The sequence below is a fragment of the Drosophila subpulchrella genome, chromosome 2R (genome assembly GCF_014743375.2).
Source record: "Drosophila subpulchrella strain 33 F10 #4 breed RU33 chromosome 2R, RU_Dsub_v1.1 Primary Assembly, whole genome shotgun sequence".
Taxonomy (NCBI): domain Eukaryota; kingdom Metazoa; phylum Arthropoda; class Insecta; order Diptera; family Drosophilidae; genus Drosophila; species Drosophila subpulchrella.
The window spans coordinates 16485887-16508306 of NC_050611.1; the positions used below are offsets into that span (position 1 = coordinate 16485887).

The window sequence follows — 22420 nt, forward strand, 5'->3', positions numbered from 1 at the left end:
ACTGAACTGTATCGGTCTCGTCAATACCTATCGATTGACCAAAAAAAAAATTTTCCACGCCCACCCTAACGCCCATAACGCTTAAATCTGTCTACCGCCGGTAGGTGGCGCATTTCAGTCTTGCTTTGCTGCTTGCTTATTTCCATTTCCCTTTGGTCCCTTTAGCTGAGTAACGGGTATCTGATAGTCGAGGCACTCGACTATAGCGTTCTTTCTTGTTTCCTCTATATTATCTGAAAAAGAGTTCCAAAATAGTTAATACCCTAATGGCCTTAAAAAACGATTTCGATTATTACCGCCTTGTAGGCTTACTTATATCGACGGCGTTCAATTTAATTAGAAATGAAATGTGGCAATGATTGTGGGGGCTTTCTCCCTCGCAATCTCTTTAGATGAGTAACGTATGAGTATCTGATAGTCGAGGTCATCTAAACGACCAAAACAGAGATAGGGAAACCTTGCTTTCAGGAGATTATTTCGTCAAAGTGTAGCATATTTTATTTATTTTTTTGCTTTTGATGCTTAAATATATATATTAAGTACATCAATAGAAATTCGCCCGGTGAGAAACTGATTCCAAGCCTACAGACCCCGCCCTCTAAACATCCTTAAATAAAAGGAAACTTGGAGGGTGGTGCCTTGGATAAAATTTTATTTATTTAACGATATCATCAATTATTTTAATCAGAGTTCGCGAGAATTGTATAGTTAATCCAGTTGATGTAATGCGAAACGTTTGTGAAAACACCTACGCCCAAACAGGAAGTGGTTCCGTAGCTAGCAATACCTAATTGGAATTCTCTGATGGTTCCCTCGTAATCTAGCTCTGCGCTTAACGGAGATCCACCGTCCCCATCACATGCATTACTGCTTAAACTGCCAGCACATATAACTGACTGATCAGTTTGCTCCCAAAATTGTTGGTTGCAAATGTCTAGACCGAAATTAAATATATTGGTTGTGTGTAGAGTTTTGTTCATTCTATCATTTCCAGTACTACCCCAGCCGGTAAGCTTATAATTTGGATAAATTCTTTCCTCTTTTTGATTGACGAGCAGGCAGATTGGCCTTATGTAGTCTAAAACAAAGATTTTTAGTTTATGGGGAATTGGTTGGCCATCTCAATTAATTACCTGAAAACCCAACTTCATGAGCCATTCGAAGCAGAGCTATGTCATATTTACGCATATCGCTTATTTTGTGTTGTGGATGAGAAATACTCCGATCGATATCAACCTCATAAGTGTGTTCGCTGATATCCAAGTCGAATACGCCAAGACGCACCTTACTAAAAGAAAAGAAGAATTGCCATGTTACTTGAACATAAAAATACTGCACTTACATGGCCGGAAGTTCAGAAATGCAGTGCGCTGCTGTCAGAACGAAGCCTACAAGTATCAATCGCGTTTATAAGTATACAAATTTAAATACAAATATTTAATAAAATACGTACGAGAGGTGATAAGCGAACCGCCGCATTTGAAACCGTCGTCAGAGAGCAGCATCACCATCCATGGATTCGAGAATCTTTCAGCTTCATTGCCTCCAACTACCCGCCGAATTCTCAAAGGACACCTTGTGGTTCCACAATTATCTTCTAGCAAGGACGCCGATCCTTTGTGGGTACCCAAAAAAAGAAAGGCGGTCACCACGATTCCAGCTACGATGATCTTCATCTTGAGGCGAAGACTGAACTCTGAGCACTCAGGGCGATCATCTTTTATAGCAACCGGATTACTTTTTTATTGTCTTCGAAAGATTACTCATGGGTTTTCCAAATAAAATATTATACCTTGGTAATTGTCGCTTAATCCCACAATCTAAGATTAACGCAAAATTATTAAGAAAAATATAAATAGGTATGCTTTTATTATGCTCTTTGCCCTACTTTAAAGAATTCGCGTCATTCTTATCTGACTGATTTGGGATGGCATTGAACTAAGTGCAACCAAACAATTTCATAAAAATTTATACAAATTTAAAGTTAATTATACCCGTTACTCGTAGAGTAAAAGGGTATACTAGATTCGTCGGAAAGTATGTAACAGGCAGAAGGAAGCGTTTCCGACCCCATAAAGTATATATATTCTTGATCAGGATCACTAGCCGAGTCGATCTAGCCATGTCCGTCTGTCCGTCTGTCCGTCTGTCCGGATGAACGCTGAGATCTTGGAAACTATGAGAACTAGGCTATTGAGATTTGGCGTGCAGATTCCTGAGCTTCTTACGCAGCGCAAGTTTGTTTCAGTAGAGTGCCACGCCCACTTTTACGCCCACAAACCGCCCAAAACTGTGGCTCCTACAGTTTTGATGCTAGAACAAAAATTTTAACTGAAATGTATTGTTCTCATTAATACCTACCGATTGACCCAAAAAAAAGTTTGCCACGCCCACTTTATCGCCCACAAACCGCTCCCAAATTTCAAAAAATCGTAAATATGAACGTAGATATCTCGGAAACTATCAAAGATAGAGAATCAGGATATCAGATTTAGATTCCGTAGCTTTGTACGCAGCGCTATTTTGATACGCGAATATGCCACGCCCACTCTAACGCCCACAAACCGCCCAAGCCTGTGGCGCCCACAATTTTCATGCTAGATACAAAATTTTAACTGAACTGTATAGGTCTCGTCAATACCTATCGATTGACCCAAAAAAAAATTTGCCACGCCCACCCTAACGCCCATAACGCTTAAATCTGTCTACCGCCGGTAGGTGGCGCAATTCAGTCTTGCTTTGCTGCTTGCTTATTTTCATTTCCTTTTGATCCCTTTAGCTGAGTAACGGGTATCTGATAGTCGAGGCACTCGACTATAGCGTTCTTTCTTGTTTTTTCCTGTATATTATCTGTAACAGAGTTCCAAAATAGTTAATACCCTAATGGCTTTAAAACGCGATTTCGATTAGTACCGCCTGGTAAGCTTACTTTTTTGTGAGCCGACATCGGATATCGACGGCGTTCAATTTAATTATAAATAAAATGGTTGTGGGGGCTTTTGGGGTTGGCAATAATGTAATTTAGAAGTTTTAACTTGCCCGCTGCCAATGTCATTTCCAAGTTGCGAGTTCCAAGTTCCTGTAGCATATCACGAATGATTCTAACAGCAACGAAAGATGATCTTTGTAGCTTCAAGTGGGGCACGCGCTGGTTCCGGCTCTTGTTTCGTCGGTAAAGGGAGTAGGTTTTCAATTCGAGTCACAGTGTTGTAAATTTCTTTAACAAGCGCCCTACAAATACCCCCCACCAAAATCGCACTTTGGGGATGAAATCAACAAAGGGAGATCAGCGCTTAGAGAAAGTTATTCTGATACAGAACAGAATGTGGTGTGCTGTTAGAATTGACTTAAGTCCTGTAGCGATAGCTTGTGTTAGCTTATCAGTTTGATCCTTCATAGACCTAGCTAAAATGGTTGGGACAGCTGCAGCCATCGCTGCCGCTATATCTTTTTTAAAGGACTCAGCCAAGCCTAGCTGCTCTGCCTGCTGCAATGGCGCTGTATTATCCCCAGGATTTACCATGTTCAGACTTGTATCCTCTAGGCGCTTAATTTGTGATCGGGTCACAACCGATATTGGCCGAAAGGGAGTTCCTTGTTATGAAGTAGATGCACCAGAAAAATCAGATGGATTACTAGTCAAATGAGTCAGGGACACTTTGCACACAGGGCACAAGCCCATTCCTGGTTTGTCAAGACACTTTTGATGGAAACTATGTCCACAATTGGTTATAAAAAGTTCAGACTCAGACTGAATAGTATAAGAGCAACTGTGACAATGAAGATCGTAAGGGCGCGTTACTGGCATTTTAACAACAAATACCTTTTGTTTTAATTGTTTAATTTAAAGAAGTTTTCCTGTAATTAAATTTAGTATATTGAATTACAGGAAAATTATTTTAAATTAAACAATTAAAACAAAAGGTATTATTTAATATTATGAATGGAAGAAATGGAATATAAATGTAAATATAAAAAGATAACCAATCATAAAAGTTGGGAGGCCATGCAATCAATTCAAAAGATAATAGTCAAACATCAGCCAGGTATTACTAGGGATATGAAATTTAGAAAATAAAAGTTAAGAGAATTCGATCATCATCCATTGATCGGAAGGCGTAGAACTTGTCCACAAAGCCTAAATCCAGATTCAATTTACGAAGATCTTGTTCATAGTATAGATGTTGAATAATAGAAAGGGAATTTGAACGAACGAAATTATCCTGAAAATCCTGTATCCAGATCCAACATTCCGATCGTCGCCTTCAAAGAATAGATTGTTGTGCAAAGTAAACAATCACACGCGGACACAAAGCTCAGCCGAAGAAGGCAAGAGACAACATCTTCCTGAAACTCACGATCACAACGTCAATGAAAGTATTTAAAATACTCAATCGAAAGTGAAAAGAAAAATTTACTTTATTGGACACGAAGCACAGCCAAAGCTAAAAAGGCGAACGGCAACAATTTAACTTTCTGACACTCACGATCACAGTAAAACAAACTTGTAGGGTATGCCAGCTAAATCAGTGTTAGTAGACGGGATGACCGTAGCAATTATATCCACGTAAAAACCTTTAAACAACGCTTCCTAAACACAATTTGCCTACACACGATGATTTTTAAGATGAATTTCGGAGTTATAAAATTAGTTATAAAACATCCAGAGAGTCCAACAAAATCAAGGAAGAACACTATAGTCGAGTACCTCGACTATCAAATACCCGTTACTCAGCTAAAGGGACCAAAGGGAAATGGAGATCTGCAAGCACCAAAGCGAGATTAAAATGCGCCACCTACCGGCGGTAGACAGATTTAAGCGTTATGGGCGTTAGCAAAATTTTTTTTTGGCAAATTTTCATGTATCAATCGATAGGTATTGACGAGACCAATACATTTCAGTTAAAATTTTTTATCTAGCATGAACATTGTGGGCGCCACAGGCTTGGGCGGTTTGTGGGCGTTAGAGTGGGCGTGGCATATTCGCGAAACAAACTTGCGCTGCCTACAAGGCTACGGAATCTAAGTCTGATATCCCAATTCTCTATCTTTGATAGTTTCCGAGATATCCACGTTCATACTTACGATTTTTTGAAGTTTGTGGGCTTTAAAGTGGGCGTGGCAAACTTTTTTTTAGCTCAATCGGTAGGTATTGATGAGAACAATACATTTCAGTTAAGATTTTTATTCTGGCATCAAAACTGTAGGAGCCACATTATTGTGCAGTTTTTGGGCGTTAGAGTGGGCGTGGCACTCTGCTGAAAGAAACTTGCGCTGCGCAGGAATCTCAGGAATCTGCATGCCTAATCCTAGTATTGTATCTCTTATAGTTTCCGAGATCTCAGCGTTCATACGGACAGACGGACATGGCTAGATCGACTCGGCTTGTGATCCTGATCAAGAATATACATACTTTATGGGGTCGGAAACGCATCCTTCTGCCAGTTACATACTTTCCGACGAATCTAGTATACCCTTTTACTCTGCGAGTATCGGGTATAATAAATGAAATGTTCAACGAATGTTTTTATTTATGTAAATTTGTAGTTTAAAGCTTCCTCAACGTCCAACGAATGCTTCGCCATCTTTCCCGCGCCACCGCAGTCCAGATCCGAGTCCCAATGGGCATATTGGACCTTAAGGAAGTGGGAGCCTGATTGGGAACGGGGTTGATCCGCTGATGCTGCAGGAAGTTCCATAGCGGGCGCCCTATTTTCCTCCTCCTTATAGAAGCCACCGCGTCCTCCAGCTCAGCTTAAGCTGCCAAGTAGCTGGCGGTGGTGGTGTACGGAGTCCTAATGGAGAGGACTTCAAGGATCATATTACTTGTGGTTCTGCTAAAAAGATCCTTCTATAAGTACAACGCAACCAAATTATTTTGGCCAGATCTTACTGTCTTTGCCAGGACACGCTCGGCAGGATGTCCATGTAGAGAGCGAAGTCCCACTCGGCATGTTCCTTCCCACTGGGATTCTCTAGTGGATCTCCTCCAGCACTTCAACTATTTTGCGGATTTGCCCCTGTTTGTGGTATTGCTTCCTGTCGGTTAAGTCCCACAATAATGGGCAACAGCTTGGATTAGGCGTCCATTTTCATCTGCACTGATCTCCTTTAACCGTTTTTGGGGTATTTCTTCCATTTAAAATTTTTAAATTCCCCACCGCTTCTGCACGAACACCGCCAAAGATTAATTTTCTTATTCTTTGGGCCGCGGCTAACGGCGTTCATCGAAAATTCACTCCAGAAATCTGGTATTTTTTCTGGTTTTCGTCGATGTGAGTACTAGGCTTAACTTACAAAACTAATTATTGTTTAGCTATTAGATTGGTAATACTCTAAGACTGTTTAAAGTACTTTCTTTCGTTTATGAATTGGCAACTGCGTGTGTAGCCTGTTATGCTAAATGTGTTGTTTACAGATCTCTGAAAAATAAACATAAGTGTAACTGTATTATTTGTACCTTCCAGCAAGCCGTTATGAAAAATAAATGTTTAAATAAAATCGACATATCAAAAATACAATTTGTGGTATCATTTTTTTTTAGTGTACCAAAAATATTTGAACACCTATCATATTTAATATTACAATTGGCATATTTTGAATAAATATGTCTATTATTGAATCTTAATATGACTTATATTGAATTTTAACATTTCGGTTATTCATTTAACTGTTACAATATTAGAATTTAATATGGTTTCTGTTCATATTAAACACGTGTACTACTTAATTCAAATTTTAAAATCAAATAGTCTTTGTATTAGAAATATGCATTGTATTTAATTTAAATATGGCTTATACTTAACTTAAATATTTAAAATATTAAAATCTATTCCGAAAATATTTAAATTTCATATGACACAAGTTAATTTGCGCATATTTAAAGTTAATAAAAACCGCAATGGATGAAAATCAAAGCGAAAAATATTTGGGTTGAATATGAAATCTTTGGATTTACAACGTTTTTTTATCAGTGTAAGTATCTGATAGTCGAAGTCATCAAAAAGACCAAAACAGAGATAGGGAAACCTTGCATTCAGCAGATTTTTTCGTCAAAGTGTAGCATATTTATACCCGTTACTCGTAGAGTAAAAGGGTATACTAGATTCGTCGGAGAGTATGTAACAGGCAGAAGGAAGCGTTTCCGACCCCATAAAGTATATATATTCTTTATTCTTATCCGTCTGTCCGTCTGTCTGTCCGTCCGGATGAACACTGAGATCTCGGAAACTATAAGAGCAAGGCTATTGAGATTTGGCATGCAGATTCCTGAGCTTCTTACGCAACGCAAGTTTGTTTCAGCAGAGTGCCACGCCCACTCTAACGCCCACCAGCTAGAAAAAAATGTTAACTGAAATGTATTGGTCTCGTCAATACCTATCGAATGATCCAAAAATTGTTTGCCACGCCCACTCTAACGCCCATAACGCTTAAATATGTCTACCGCCGGTAGGTGGCGAACTTCATTCTCGCTTTGCAGCTTCCTCTTCATTTCCTTTTGGTCCCTTTAGCTGAGTAACGGGTATCTGATAGTCGAGGTACTCGACTATAGCGTTCTTCCTTGTTTTTTATACCCGTTACTCGTAGAGTAAAAGGGTATACTAGATTCGTCGGAAAGTATGTAACAGGCAGAAGGAAGCGTTTCCGACCCCATAAAGTATATATATTCTTGATCAGGATCACTAGCCGAGTCGATCTAGCCATGTCCGTCTGTCCGTCTGTCCGTCTGTCTGTCCGTCCGGATGAACGCTGAGATCTTGGAAACTATAAGAGCTAGGCTATTGAGATTAGGCATGCAGATTCCTGAGCTTCTTACGCAGCGCAAGTTTGTTTCAGCAGAGTGCCATGCCCACTCTAACGCCCACAAACCGCCCAAAACTGAGGCTCCTACAGTTTTCATGCTAGAATAAAAATTTTAACTGAAATGTATTGTTCTCATCAATACCTATCGATTGACCTGAAAAAAAGTTTGCCACGCCCACTTTAACGCCCACAAACCGCCCACAAACTTAAAAAAATCGTAAATATGAACGCAGATATCTCGGAAAATATCAAAGATAGAGAAATGGGAATTCAGATTTAGATTCCGTAGGCTTGAGCGCAGCGCAGGTTTGTCACGCGAATATGCCACGCCCACTCTAACGCCCACAAACCGCCCAAGCCTGTGGCGCCCACAATATTCATGCTAGATACAAAATTTTAACTGAAATGTATTGGTCTTGTCAATACCTATCGATTGATCCAAAAAAACTTTGCCACGCTCACTCTAACGCCCACAACGCTTAAATCTGTCTACCGCCGGTAGGTGGCGCATTTCAACCTCGCTTTGCTGCATATCTCCATTTTCCTTTGGTCCTTTTAGCTGAGTAACGGGTATCTGATAGTCGAGGTACTCGACTATAGCGTTCTTCCTTGTTTTTTTTTGCTTTTGATGTTTACACATATATGTTAAGTACATCTATATAAATTCGCCCGGCGAGGGACTGATTGCAAGCCTTCAGACCATGCCCTCTGAACATCCTTAAATAAAAGGAAACTTCGATAAAATTTTATTTATTTAACGATATCATCAATTATTTTAATCGGAGTTCGCGTCAATTGTATCCTTAATCCAGTCGATGAAATGCGTAACGTTTGTGAAAACACCTAAGCCCGTACAGTGAGCGGATCCGTAGCTAACAATACCTAATTGGAATTCTCTGATAGTTCCCTCGTAATCTATCTCTACGCTCAACGGAGATCCAGAGTCCCCCGAACACGCATTACTCCTAAAACTGCCAGCACATATATGGGACTGATCAGTTTGCACGCCAAATTTTAGGTTGCAAATGTGTAGATCGACATTAAATATATTGGTTGTGTGTAGAATTTTGTTGATTGTATTATTTCCAGTACTACCCCAGCCGGTAAGCTTATAACTTGGATAAACTCTTTCCTCTTTTTGATTGACGAGCAGACAGATTGGCCTTATGTAGTCTAAAAAAAGATTTTTTGTTTATGGGGAATTGGTTGGCCATCTCAATTAATTACCTGAAAACTCAACTTCTTGAGCCATTCGAAGCAGAGCTATGTCATATTTCCGCAGTTCACTTGCGAATTGTGGATGAGAAATATTCCGATCGATGTTAACCTCATAAGTGTTTTCGCTGATATCCATGTCGAATCCGCCAAGACGCACCTTACTAAAAGAGAAGAAGAATTGCCATGTTGCTTGAACATAAAAGTACTGCACTTACGTGGCTGGCAATCGAGAAATGCACTGCGCTGCTGTCAGAACGAAGCCTAGAAGCATCCATCGCGTTTATAAGTGTGCCCATTAAAATAAATATATTTAATAAAATACGTACGAGAGGTGATAAGCGAACCGCCGCATGTGAAACCGTTGGCAGTGAGCACAATCACCGTCCATGGATTCGAGAATCTTTCAGCTACATTGCCTCCAACTACCCGCCGAACTCTCAAAGGACGCCTTGTGGTTCCACAAGTATCTTCCAGCAAGGACGCCGATCCTTTGTGGGTACCCAAAAAAAGAAAGGCGGTCACCACGATTCCAGCTACGACGATCTTCATCTTGAGGCGAAGACTGAATTCAGAGCACTCAGGGCGATCATCTTTTATAGCAACCGGTATACTTTTTTATTGTCTTCGAAAGATTACTTATGGGTTTTCCAAATAAAATATTATACTTTGGTAATTGTCGGTTAATCCCACAATCTAAGATTAACGCAAAATTATTAAGAAAAATATAATATATTAATATATTAATATTAAAAATATAATATATTATATTAATATAATATATATTATGCTCTTTGCCCTACTTTAACGAATTCGCGTCATTCTTATCTGACTGATTTGGGATGGCATTGAACTAAGTGCAACCAAACAATTTCATAAAAAATGTATACAAATTTAACGTTTTTTAATGATTAATTTTTTCCTGTATATTATCTGTAACAGAGTTCCAAAATAGTTAATACCCTAATGGCTTTAAAAAAGTGATTTCGATAAGCACTGCCTGGTAAGCTTACTTTTTTGTGAGCCGACATCGGATATCGACGGCGTTCAATTTAATTAGAAATAAAATGTGGCAATGATTGTGGGGGCTTTTGGGGCTGGCAATAATGTAATTTAGAAGTTTTAACTTGCCCGCTGCCAATTGCATTTCCAAGTTGCGAGTTCCAAGTTCCACTCACGCAACCGCGAATAAAGTGCAACCAATTGCAGTAAAGTGCAACTGCAACTCCATCACTCAGCTGCTCGGCCCCTCGATTTGCCGCCTTTCGCGCTTTTCCCGCATTTCCCGGCTAACTAAAAGCCAAATGGCGACAAATGCAGTGCAAATTAAGGAGGTGGGGAAATGGAGAAAAATGCAGCAGGCGAGAGAAAATGGAAATGGAAGCGAATCGACTAAAATCGAAGTGGAAAGTGGAGAGAATTTTCCGCTAATGGTCAACGAGGGTCGAGGAAATTGCGAGTGCTTCAGCTGTCGCGCACTTTCGTCTTATTAAAGTTGCAAGTCGTTCAATTTTTCAGTTCCGAGTGCATTGCGATGACACTCCACGCCCATCTATCATATCAAAGTTGGGCCAAAATCAATCTGCGATACTGTATCAAATGTCAAATAGAAAACGCAATCGCAGCGAAAGTTTCAAATTTCAGTGATATATTCAGGGATTCAAGATAAAAACCGACGTGCAGCTAATTTATGCAGTTCTCCCGGAGGCAAGTACAGGTGAAGGTGAATAAACAAACCCCAAAAAAAACCCAAAAAAAAAAAATAACCCAATACCAAAAACACCTTTAACGAAGCCACCAAGTAAACAGCAGAGATTCGGATTCGGAAATAAACAAGCCAATTGGAACGAGACCAAATCAATGCCGCACATATATGTGTACACTATATATATATCCTTAAAGTTCTAAGTGCGAGGAGTGGCAGGACCTGTCGATTTCTCCCGGGTTTATAGAGTTTCCCCGTGCAACTGCAACCACGAGACGCGACCCCATGCATATAAACATTTCACAGTCTGGCGACATATCTGCGATATTTTTATGGCCAACGTGTGGGCCAAGGCTTCCTTTTGGCCAGACTAAAAAATACACGGAAAATGCAAGAGAAATGTGTCTGTAGAGCGCTCTTATCTCTGTATAATCCACTTTATATTTTCACACTACCACACAAATTGAAAATAAACACAAACTCGGGTTACGAGGGAAAAAAATGAAAAATTCAGCTGGGGATTACCATTTATTGAGAATCAAAGCCGGCACTTAAAAAAGACATAAACTTTTCCCGGCCGAAAGGTTTTGTAAGGTGCTCTTTGGTTTGCCTTAAATGGCCTTAAATGGTCAAGACTTTACGAAATAAATAAACACTATAATAAGAATCTAGTAAAAGCATTTTAATAGTTAAGAAATAATTGAAAAATGTTTAGGATAAATACAACTAATGCAACTTTTATTGGTGGATGCTAAACGTGATTAATGAGCGATCTATAATAAGTAAACATTTTCTGGTCAGTTCATACAAAAAAGATAGTATGAACTGACCAGAAAACTTTTACTTATTATAGATCTCTAATTAATCACGTTTCAAAGTGCAAAGAATTTAATTTATACATTTAACAAATTCATGTGCATCATTTTATCTTAGAACTTGCATTTTCATAATTAAAATATAACTAAAAAAAAATTTTATTTGAATTAAAAAAATCGTATTACGAAAACCTATTAATTTATTTTGAGCAGGTTTCCAAGTTGATTTCAGCATTTTACATCTTAATAACAATATTATAATAAAATAACACAGCAACGATTAAGGACTATAGAACTTACTTTATCATCACTATTCGAAGTTTCAATACCCTGTCCAATTTTACGAAATAAAATGTGACCAAAACAGATATTATGGTAATATGGCTTGCAAAGCATTATGGTTTAGTTTATTCTATATAATTTATAATATATATAAATTATAACATTTATTCTTTCTGACATTTTAAAATTTTAGACTAAGAGCTTAATAAAACACTAATAGCAACATTGTAGAACTTCACAAGAGTTCTTTTCTTTTTCCTTCAGTGTCAATAAAATTTTCTAGTCATTTCTATTGGTATCATACATTTATAGAAATGTTTAAATCATCTAACAAACAAGTAACATCAAAATTTCAAAGTGTGGTGATGCAGCGGATAGTTCCGGTGAAGCCAAGTAGTATAGGGTATTCCAAAAAGCACACGCCCTGTGTTGCACTGATTTCAGACGATAAACCAAAGAATGTGGCCAAGACTACTTCAGCTCCTGGTAATCTATCAGCTAATAAAGTTTCCGAGACAACACCGGAAAATTCTTCATCAAAGCAGAAGACCCATTCACAACAAAATATAAAAATAGCTATGGTTAAGCCAAAAACCGTGGGAAAAACCGTTCAGAATCCAAACTCCAAGACAATGGTGGCTCCCACTTCAAGACCACCATCCTCGCGAAGCACTGGGAGTACTGTTTCCAGTAAGGCCCAACAGTTCTATATTCCCCTAAGGACTTCGAATGGTGTGACCAGCCGGATCTACCGTCCCTCCAAGCATAGAGTCTTCGATTACCATCTGTCCCCGTTGGAGAAGACAGTATTCGCACAAAGTATTGCTTATCCCATGAAATCCGTGCCAGCGGTGGAGCTTCAGCTGCTGCGGAATGGACAACGGAGCACCTACCTAGAGAGGCGATATGAACGCAGTCCGGACGACAAGTACAACTATCCCGAGGCAACCAGCTGGCGGTACGGATGGTTCCACCGGGAATCCGATCCCTTCCAGAAACGAATACCCCGACGAGATTAGACAAACCATTCGTACAACTTTGATTCGCGGAAGCTATAGTTAATAAAATACTTTAAATTTAAAGTAATACTCCTTTTTTTTCTAAAATCTTTTATTGGTATAAGACAATATTATATTTAAGCATCTGGGATTTATTTAAGAAAAATGAACTTGAAAATATTACATCAACATTATCATGTTAGAAAGTAAGCCAGTCAATCCTCAAAACAGTCACTAGGACATCCAATTCGGGATAGTCGGGATAGCTGCAGCTTCCCAGAAAAACATGATTGATCGGCTTGGGCAATTTCCACATATGATAACTGTCCGTCATCAGTTATCATATAAGGAAATGTCCAGGCCCTTCAATCGCTTCAAGAGTCTGTAGGTCATTTTGAAGAAATATACGCTGTAATACACAAAAAGCTTAACACTTTGTACATTATTTCAATTAATAAACAACTAACATGTTAAAAAACACATTTTCTTCCGTAAAATCAAAGCAGCAGTGAGTCCATAAATTATCCTCACCATCACAGTGTATCTTTATTATAAAAAGCTTCACTGTGATTGCGAGAATACTTCATGGATAATAACTATAGATATAACTATAGATATATATAAAAGTGGAAATTACTATATGAGGAGTTACTTATTTGGAAATTAACTTACTTTTTAAGTATAAATAAAACTTTTTACAAGTAAAAAATCAAAATAGAGCTATGAACCGGCTCCGTGGGCAATTAAACTCGACTGACCCTTCGATGGTCTAGGCTCTACGATTTAAGGTCTTTATATAGGAACCAAGTTTCTTTTCAACATGAACAGCAGAGAAAAAATTTGCTGATAAGCAAATTCCCCCAAGAACATACATAGTTTCGGCATTTGAAATGTAAATGCTTGATTATTAAAGACCCTAATGGAATTCCGCCTACGTCACTGACAAATTCCCTTCATAGCCATTAATATTTAAGAACCTACTTGGCGGTTGATGAATAAATGGGTATCGTGGGAATCCAAAGCGATTGTGTATAAGACGTATGCAAACATCTTTTGATATACGAAAATTTTAAATAGCGGACTCTTAGCTAATGAATCCCAAAGGATTTTTTTCGAATCACTAAATTTTAAGCAGTAATTATAATTTTTCTGTTAATAAATCAATTTTATTCAACATCTCGGACCAATTAAAAATTTACAAAAATGTTTTATGACCCCAATATAGAAATATTTAGTACATCACATGGTATATATATGTATAAGCAGCATAAATAGTATACACCATGCAGGCTATATGGAGATAAAGACAAATACCATTTTAAATAATTTTATAGTTAAGAGTTTTATTACATTTTCCACAAGTGAAGTAAAGCACGCCAGTTGTGTGACCCAGTTTTTGTTTATTTTCGGACCAAAAGTCGAGATTGAAACTTTATAAAGGGCAGAAAAATGTCTAATTTCCTGGGGAGGGCAAATTAAATGAAAAAATACTGCAATACAGTTGGACATCTGCATCTGGTGTGCATCAGCGCCTCCGACGAGGGGCTCATCCCGAGTTATAATACGATATGTGGGGCAGATGCCAAGTGCTACAACTGACAGCCCCCGACATTCTGACATTGCCCCCGACTTCAACTTTTGTTGTTCTGCCGCTTTCGAAAATGCAGCCCAGAGTTTTTCAAGTTGTGCCACGGATTGGCCAGAATAGCATACATAACATACAGCAAGGACAAATTGCATTTAGGATGTCTGTTGCTCATATGACGAGCGTACAACGGGGCGTATGCTCGTTGTCTGGCATTTAAAAGGGGGGTCGCAAAGTTGAGGGCAAAGTTGTAGAAACTCGTTGCGGCTGCCGGTCTTTTGATTGACTCATGAAAGTCGGCAACTTTTTAATTGTTTTGTAACATTTCTTCAAATAATTTTGCAATTTTTACGCGAGATTCTCCGGGGCGTTGGCTTTCAAACTTATTAACTTCGTTCCATGGGCAAAGGACTGCGGTACTGCGATGCTGAAATACTGCAATACTGAAATACTTTAAATTCACCCGGTCCGCTTGTCTTATGTCCTCTGTCGCTGATTGTCTGCAATTCATGGCAGATTTCGAGTTTCATTGTTGCATCCGAAGCACTTTGAGCTGCGCAAACTTTCGCCCAGACCCAGAGTGTCTCGGCAGAACTTGGCTGTCCCCCATGCCCATCCCCATCACCCATCCAGTGCCATCCTGTCCAGCTAGCCATATCCTGCAACCCCTCTGGATCCACTGGTCCTCCGATCCGGATCCGGTCTGTCTGCGGTGCCCAGTTGTTGTGCTGTTGGGTTGTTGGGTTGTTGGGTTTGCCTGATTGCAAACAACAATTCCCTCCCAGCGGAGCTGAAGTTTATTATTATTTGGCTTGTTTCGCGTTTTGGCGGTTTTATTTACCTTTAAATAAATTTCCGTTTTATTCTTTGGCAGCTTTTTGCGCTTATTTGTTTTCGATTTCGTTGTTGGCCGGCCGGAAGTTTTACTTTATTTACTGGGATTGATTAATGTTGTTGGGGTATACACATCATAATTAGACATATTCAATTCCGAGCAAACCTTGATTAAAAATAAATGTTCCTCTTTAAGCGTTGTCTAATCCTATTAATAATCCTTATTTCAGGCAGCTCCATATTTGATTGTATTCAATTGCTTTGCCGGAACAAAGAGGCCAAACTATTTGAGGGCATTTCTAAATATTTTACGAGTACCACCACACTTTCTTGGCCATTGCTGAATATGATGAGAATTTATCGGTCAGCGGGCAGCAAAAGATGAAAATTTTGAACATTTTGTGGTAATTTTTATTACTTCTATTGCCCAGGATATGATGCTGCTCCTCCGATCCTCCGCTCCTCGTTGGCCCAAACTAAGTTGGCCGTAAAAGTTTGGGTTCTGTGGTTGTCGATTGCGAATCACAGCCGGCCAGTTGGCAAGACCGGGCTCTCGTTTTCGGGGCTGGGTGGCTTGGTTGTGGAACACCATTTCGCTCCCGAGGCAATAAACAATGCAAAAATATATTATTCTGAGCAATCAATGCGGTTTGTTCGGTCTAAGTCAGTTATTTAACAATCCCAAATCCTGCTCCAGCAGTAGTACTTTCTGGCAAATTGTTGATAGTGCCCAAATAGAAATTGTGCATCAGCATGGAAAATCATTTCACAAATAGCTAGATTGACCCCGCAAACTGCACTCGGTTAATTATTTTTATACTAACTTTTATTGCGAAACACTTTTACAAATTCCTTTTAGCTAACTCAAGCACACATTATTGTTTAGGGCTATCACGTGGTTTAAATTCAACTTCAACATTTCGTAATCCCTAAAAAAACCCCGTCGTCTTAATTCATTTGCTTGATGTAAACACATATCAATAGAAGGAGGTTATAAATCGTAAATTAACATTTCGCTTAATGATCACAATCGCTTCGCTAATATTTTTGTTGCTTTTTTTTTGGGCCAAGTGAATGGGAGGTACATAACACATATTGCGGATGTAGCTGTGGGTTTGTGTGTGTGTTTAAAACTTAGAAATCAAGATACATAGGTTAAGGTGATATATTCTTATGTATTTCTAGTAGTTTCTGGTTTGTGCCTTACTTAGAGAAGATACCGTACTACAGCCACGCGTTAAGTATAGCACACTCTCCAGATCCTGCACCAGGATCTCGGATTCAGATAAATACAGAGTTGCATTCTCGTTTCGATTTTCTTCCTACGTTTACGTTAAGTGGTAACAATTAATTCTTTGTATAGTCGGAACAAAATGGGGGGGACACACGAGCAGCACCTCTCCTCCGCCCCTTCTCCATCACACATCACTTCGGCTTAGGTACACGCTTAGGAGTTGTCTGGGCCGATCCCTCCTTGGACTTATTGGACTCCTCGGCCGGTCAGAGCAGCTTCTTGGCCGTAATCGTCGTGGACAGGGTCGATGCAGTGGCCGTTGCCTTCTTGGACGTCGGTGGTTGCGTTGGTGTTTGTATCGTGGGCGGCAGGCCAATGTCCGTGGAGGGCAGGATCTTCTCCATTTGCCGCTCGGCCGCCTCTCGGATCGCCGATTCCGTCGTTGCTGCACCAGTAATAACGCCGCCTGCTCCTCCACTGCTGGCACCGCCACCGGACTTGCCTGATGGTCCGGATCCTCCCGAAGCCTTTGTAGGCGATTTGGGATCTGCTTTGGCATCCTTTGGCGCCGCTTCGTCCAGGTTCTTTGCGTTGTCCTTTAATGTTTTGGCCGTATCCTTAAAAGCGGGCTAAAAGGGCACAAAAATAATTGATAAATATTTGCACTATTAGGATGTTAGACCACACCCACCTCCGCCTTAAACTCCTTAGCTTTATCGGGCACTATTTCCTCCTTATCGCGCAGTGCGTTGGCAATATCCTGAATCTCCTTGGCGGAGTCGTGGACATCACTCACCAACTTGGCCAAATCCTTATCCACTTTGTCTACCTCAGACTTCAGTTTCTCAGCCTCTTTCATGCTCTTGGCAATGGCCTTTTCAATCTTTTGCTCTGCCTGCAGCACTTGCTCCTTGTCAAGCAGACTGATGAGTTCCTCAATGGCCTTCTCGCTTAGCTTAATATTGTCACGACCAATAGACTCCATGACCTGTAAAGAACACATTATCTGTTTAGTATAGATTTCAAATACTTTTGTAGAGCATTTTTACCTTTCGAATATCGTTGACTGTTACCACGCCATCTTTGTCGGCATCAAACTTCTCCAGGACAGCTTCGATGTGCTTGAGTCGCGCCTCGTCACTGGTTTCCTTCAGCACCTTTATGTTATTCATCAGATCGTCGATGCGCAGCATCTCCTCGTTGCGTTTCCGGGTCGCCTGCTTAGACAGGAGCTCAGTGAACTCCTCCAGCTGCTTCTTGTCGATGTTGGTGGCCTCGCTATCGATGCTCTGCACCGCCTTGGTGATCTCTTGCACCGAAAGCAGACCATCCTTGTCCGCATCGAGTTTGACCAGCAGATCCCCAACAACCTTAAATCTCTCCTCATCGGAGGCCTCCTTCATTCGCTTGATGGTGGAGACCAGTTCGTCGATATGCACCATCTGCTGCGGCTCGACAGCGGGGCTGGGGGCCACGAAATCGGTGGACTCAGCCTGCTTAATCTGGTTTTGCCTTGCCTCCAGATCATTAAGGACATTATCTAGCTGGGAGATCATCTTGTTGACCCGGTTGTAGAGCATCTTGGCAGCCCTACTCTCACGCACTGGCTCCTTGACCACCTGTCGCACTTCACGCAGCTCCTCCACATCTTCCTTGTAGTCGGCCAGCTCCTCCTTCAGTTCCTTGATTGTTTCCTTCTCTACCACAAGCTGTTTATCGGATGAAAGGGTCTTCAGGGCGTCGGACAGCAGTTGGACATCAGTTGAGGAAATGCCCTTATCCGTCTCGGACACCGAGGCCGGCTCCTTGCGGTCCAAAATATTATTGGTAAGCTTCTCGGCAAACACATAGGGAGCGGGAATCTCCTCCTTGATGGCCGATCGCTTGGCGATGGTTTCCTCGTGCTCCTCCTCGCGTTCCTCGCGAATCTTCCGCTCCTCCTCCTTGATGATCTCGATCTTGGTCTTGTTGTCCACCTTGCCCTCGCTCTCGCCGATGGCATGACGTGTGTGAGCACCCACTGCATCTGGCAGCACGCGCATCGTCTCCTTGAGCTTGTCAGTGGTGATGCTGTCGTCGGAAATGAGCATGGTCCTGGAGAGGAGCAGCAGCGTAGGCGGCACCTGCTCGTTCAGCGAGAGATCGATCCACTCCTTTAGCTGGAAACGAAGACGCTCCTCCGTGAGTCCATAGGCCCGCATTCCACGTGCCTTGCACGCCTGCTGCAGCTCTAATAGGTCCAAAGAGTCGACTCCTTCGCGGGCAATCACCCGGTCATCGGTGGCCAGGGATCGCAGCTTCAGCCGCAGCTGGAAACGCAGCAGCGTGCTGGTGCCGATTGTGTTTAGCTCGAGAACCCGGCAAAGTGCCGCCAGTTGCTCCCGGGAAAGGGAGTCCAGGGTGATCTCGTCGTCAAATCGCTTGGCGAACTTGATGATATCATCATTGCTTACGGCCTCAGTAGGATTGCGGATCTTGGTGAAGAAGACTTCGAACTGCTTGGCCTCCTCGCTGCTGTGCTCCTTGTGCTGGACGGGCATCTGATCGAGGGTCTGCTGCAGAAACTTGGCCACCTCGAGGCGGACACCCAGCGACTGGCGCAGCTTCTCCTGACGATCGGTTGAGGTCTGGAACGTGGAGGGCAGCATGCCGGGGAAAAATTTGATGAACAACGGCAGCAGCAGCTCCATGAAGGGCACAATAATGAACACCGAGAAGGGGATCAGTCGGAACAGATCCGAGGTGGTCCGCTGCAGCTGCTTGTTCTCGCGCCGCGTAAGTGTCTTGCCGTTGAGCACCCTCCAAAGGAGCTTCGAGCAGATGGCCACATCGATGGAGAGCAGCCGAAAGCCGTGGTAATAGTGCACCACCTCGTCCCAAATTCGTGTGCCGAGCGACTTCTTTGGCTTGGCCACGGTCTTGTCCGCAGTTTGGGCCAAAGATGTCGTCGAAGCAGTTGCCGATGTGGATCCGGTCGTCGCGCTAGCGTTTTGACCTTTCTCTGAGGAGGCAGAGGCGGTAGCTGCACTGCTACCACCCGCTGCCGCCGCCTGACCATTGGCCACCTCCTTCATGATCCCCTCGACCTTCTCCTTCTGCTGGTTTTTCAACTTCTTGACGGTCACGTCGATCTTCGAGCTGGACGTCTCCCACATAGACCGGCTGGCGTGCAGATGCCTGAATCCATGGCCAGAGTAGTGGTATCCGTAGCTGGCGTGTGGCTGGAATCTCCGGTGGGCACCCAGCGATCTGCTAATCTCTAGCGCCGAAGTGGATGCGGATCTCCGGGGCCGCTCATCCACTGTGGCGGGTCCATCTGTGAAGTTAGTCGAGCTACACGCGCAACAGCTCGATTTAATATCTGCAAAAAGAGTTCGAAAAACTGTGATAAGTATGAGAACAAATTATTCAGAATTTTGCTTTGTAGTAAACTTGAAAATAACTATGTATACTAATGAGGATCCCTAATAACAGTGGGTTTTATTTTAAATAATTTTGTTGCGATTTTAAGACTTTATTACAAATTTTAATTATTTTACAGAGAAATCTATAAATGTTTATTTTTCTAGCCGCGAATTCTTCAGAGGTTTCATCCTTTATTTTTCTATGTCATCCCAAGGCTTTATTTTATTCATTCCCTGATATCCCGAATTCTCAAGAATTTTTTAAAGAGAGGTTACATATTAAAAGAAAACAATAATTGTTCAGATAAAATTCAGAAAACATCTATTAGTTCAATGAACTATTTCTGTAGTAAGTATGAATGCAACAAAAGCATGACGGAAGGCTTTTCCGAAACACCTTTTCTTTTTCTCTATGAAACTGAAATCAGTTCAACAATCTTGAACAGCCGGCAAAAAAGGGTGAACAAAGCAGAAAAATAAAAGCACACAATAAATTATTAATCACAACGAAAAAGAAACAATACAAACTTGCGGTTGATAAGCGTTTTAACCCCTGATTATGGATTTTTGTTGGGATTTCGAGTAGAACTGATGGTTGATAGTGGAAAAGGCAAAGATCGCAGGCGACTGGGGAGACAAATTAGCACCTGGAGTGGAGCTTACATAAATGAGAAAGTACATCGAAATTCGCACAAACACTGCGAAGCCTCTATCTCTATAAATAAACGATTTAGCAAACATTGAGAAATGTGCGCCGAGTGCAATTGTTTACAGCGCACTTTTCCTTTTTTCCTCTCCCACTTGATTTTTCGATTCTTGGCAATTGATCAAGGTAAATGAGTGAAAAAGAGGGAACCAGAAAAAGGAACTGCGGTGGAGAAAGTGAAGGCGATTACTGACCTCTTTTCGGGTCTCTTAAATTATTTCAGACCTGTTTTCAGGTCTAAATAATATATTGTGCACTGAACTGTGACTGTACTTTTCCGCAGATGCCCCCTTGTTTTTTTTTCAGGTACCTGTCTCTGGCACCTGTGCCTTGTTAGGGTATTTCTTAGAAAGTCTAAAATTATATCCCAAATATTGCCAAATTTGTGAGTGACAAGTAGAATTTGTCAGTTTGCACTACAAGATTTTGTTAGAAATAGGCTAAATGCGCTAATTATGTCCTAAACAGAATGGTTGCTTTTTAGAAAAACAGAAGAAAATGGGTTCTTATAGCAAGTAGACTTAAAAATTCATAATCAAGTATGTGGGAATATTTATAAAAGTTATAATGACAAGTAATAAGCCATACATATAAGCCAAGAGATAAGATTGCTAGTCAACAAAACGTTAAAAATAATATGAGGGATTAAATTAGCAGGTGAGCTACCAGTGACGGATCATAAAGAGGGCTTTGGAGACAGAAAACCGGTTAAAGACTTTAAGAATCAATGAACTTTCTGACTATTGGGTTCAAAACAAAAATATTGAAGTCCCCTAAAAAATATTTTCCGGCTACGCCACTGCTTCTATCCCACACAATAGAATTTCCTTGGGGAAATTTCCAGCGCACGTCGTAGTTTCCAACCAGTCAGCTGTTTCCTTCCAGCGAAAGTGCAGTCAAAACAAAATACTGGATAAGGGGCTCTCACACACACACACACACGCAAATGGGGCAAAATCAATGGAAAGTTTTGTGGGATTTTTCGCTTTGCCTTGCTTTTGCTTTTGTTTTGGCCAACTTACAGCGCTTGTAGACATTTTGGGCCAAATGACTCGTTCGCAGGTTGCGTCCCTTGTGACGTAGCAGGGCGTTCATGGCGGCGACTGCGTGCGGGGGCGGTGGGGGGTGGGGCTCGGCTCGGCTGCCAATCCGAATCCAAAGAATTTTCAATTGTAATTTTGAATTTCCAACAAACTGTCTGTGGATTGTGTATCTTTGGTTTCTCTGTCGCTTTTCTGATTCCTTTCTCCCCCTTTCCTCTTTTGTTTTTGTTTGCTGTCGCTTATCGCTCTCCTTCTCTTTCGTTGATGCACAATGTAACGGTTCCTTTCCACGATTCTCGTCTAATGGAAAAGTAAATAAAGGGAGGGGATTTCTGCTGTTAGCCTACTGTGGATTTGGTTAAAAACTCAATAAATTGATTAAATCACAAGTTGTTTTGATGTCTAAAACGGAAAAGTTAGACAGCACACACACAGGCGCGCGCACACACACACACACACACGCATCAGCTACGTCATCGCCGCAATATCGCGCGATCCGCATTGTTTTTGCTTAGCACTCTTTCTCAAATCAAATTACACAACTACAGCAACAAATTTCGAATTATTTTCGCATTTCGTGCAGCTGACAACCGGTTAAATCAGGCCTTTAATTTAGCCGTTGACTGTAGCGTGCTCTTTAAACGGATTATATATGTAAAACCCATTTGTCACTCCTACCGTGGCTGGTTAATAATAAAAACTAAACTAAACCTTCTGTTTTCTCACTTTTTCACGTTGCCTTAGGTGTGACCGTTCTGCGAGTGCTAAAAAATACCGTGCAGTTGGGTAGGTATTA

General features: G+C 41.2%; 4 protein-coding genes across 4 annotated transcripts; 1 reads left to right on the forward strand and 3 right to left on the reverse strand.

Annotated features, from left to right (window-relative positions):
- Positions 1-642: 642 nt before the first annotated feature.
- Positions 643-1676, reverse strand: LOC119550873 (melanization protease 1-like). The gene is made up of 4 exons (XM_037859857.1): positions 1454-1676; positions 1343-1388; positions 1134-1288; positions 643-1078 (listed from the first exon to the last, which is right to left on the reverse strand). The coding sequence occupies exons 1-4, from the start codon at positions 1674-1676 to the stop codon at positions 681-683; spliced, it is 822 nt and encodes a 273-aa protein (XP_037715785.1). The 3' UTR covers positions 643-680.
- Positions 1677-8536: 6860 nt separating this feature from the next.
- LOC119549846 (melanization protease 1-like) lies at positions 8537-9570 on the reverse strand. Its single transcript, XM_037858138.1, has 4 exons — positions 9348-9570; positions 9237-9282; positions 9031-9182; positions 8537-8976 (listed from the first exon to the last, which is right to left on the reverse strand). The coding sequence occupies exons 1-4, from the start codon at positions 9568-9570 to the stop codon at positions 8579-8581; spliced, it is 819 nt and encodes a 272-aa protein (XP_037714066.1). The 3' UTR covers positions 8537-8578.
- A 2520-nt stretch (positions 9571-12090) lies between these two features.
- On the forward strand, positions 12091-12906 carry LOC119550723. Its single transcript, XM_037859621.1, has one exon. The coding sequence runs from the start codon at positions 12135-12137 to the stop codon at positions 12837-12839; it is 705 nt and encodes a 234-aa protein (XP_037715549.1). The 5' UTR covers positions 12091-12134; the 3' UTR covers positions 12840-12906.
- Positions 12907-16392: 3486 nt separating this feature from the next.
- LOC119549910 (mitochondrial proton/calcium exchanger protein) lies at positions 16393-22347 on the reverse strand. The gene is made up of 5 exons (XM_037858230.1): positions 22303-22347; positions 21604-21924; positions 17521-19832; positions 17163-17459; positions 16393-17100 (listed from the first exon to the last, which is right to left on the reverse strand). The coding sequence occupies exons 2-5, from the start codon at positions 21674-21676 to the stop codon at positions 16738-16740; spliced, it is 3045 nt and encodes a 1014-aa protein (XP_037714158.1). The 5' UTR covers positions 21677-21924; positions 22303-22347; the 3' UTR covers positions 16393-16737.
- Between the last annotated feature and the right edge of the window lie 73 nt (positions 22348-22420).

Excerpts from the sequence above, each read along its gene's own strand:
- LOC119550873 (XM_037859857.1), bottom strand. The coding sequence starts at position 1,676 with ATGAAGATCATCGTAGCTGGAATCGTGGTGACCGCCTTTCTTTTTTTG. Across the intron at positions 1,389-1,453 it reads CGGTTCGCTTATCACCTCTC|GCTTCGTTCTGACAGCAGCG; the intron begins GTACGTATTTTA and ends TGATACTTGTAG. Across the intron at positions 1,079-1,133 it reads TCATGAAGTTGGGTTTTCAG|ACTACATAAGGCCAATCTGC; the intron begins GTAATTAATTGA and ends TCTTTGTTTTAG.
- LOC119549910 (XM_037858230.1), bottom strand. The coding sequence starts at position 21,676 with ATGAACGCCCTGCTACGTCACAAGGGACGCAACCTGCGAACGAGTCAT. Across the intron at positions 19,833-21,603 it reads CCAAAATGTCTACAAGCGCT|ATATTAAATCGAGCTGTTGC; the intron begins GTAAGTTGGCCA and ends CTCTTTTTGCAG. Across the intron at positions 17,460-17,520 it reads CAGTCAACGATATTCGAAAG|GTCATGGAGTCTATTGGTCG; the intron begins GTAAAAATGCTC and ends TGTTCTTTACAG.
- LOC119550723 (XM_037859621.1), top strand. The coding sequence starts at position 12,135 with ATGTTTAAATCATCTAACAAACAAGTAACATCAAAATTTCAAAGTGTG.
- LOC119549846 (XM_037858138.1), bottom strand. The coding sequence starts at position 9,570 with ATGAAGATCGTCGTAGCTGGAATCGTGGTGACCGCCTTTCTTTTTTTG. Across the intron at positions 9,283-9,347 it reads CGGTTCGCTTATCACCTCTC|GCTTCGTTCTGACAGCAGCG; the intron begins GTACGTATTTTA and ends GGATGCTTCTAG. Across the intron at positions 8,977-9,030 it reads TCAAGAAGTTGAGTTTTCAG|ACTACATAAGGCCAATCTGT; the intron begins GTAATTAATTGA and ends ATCTTTTTTTAG.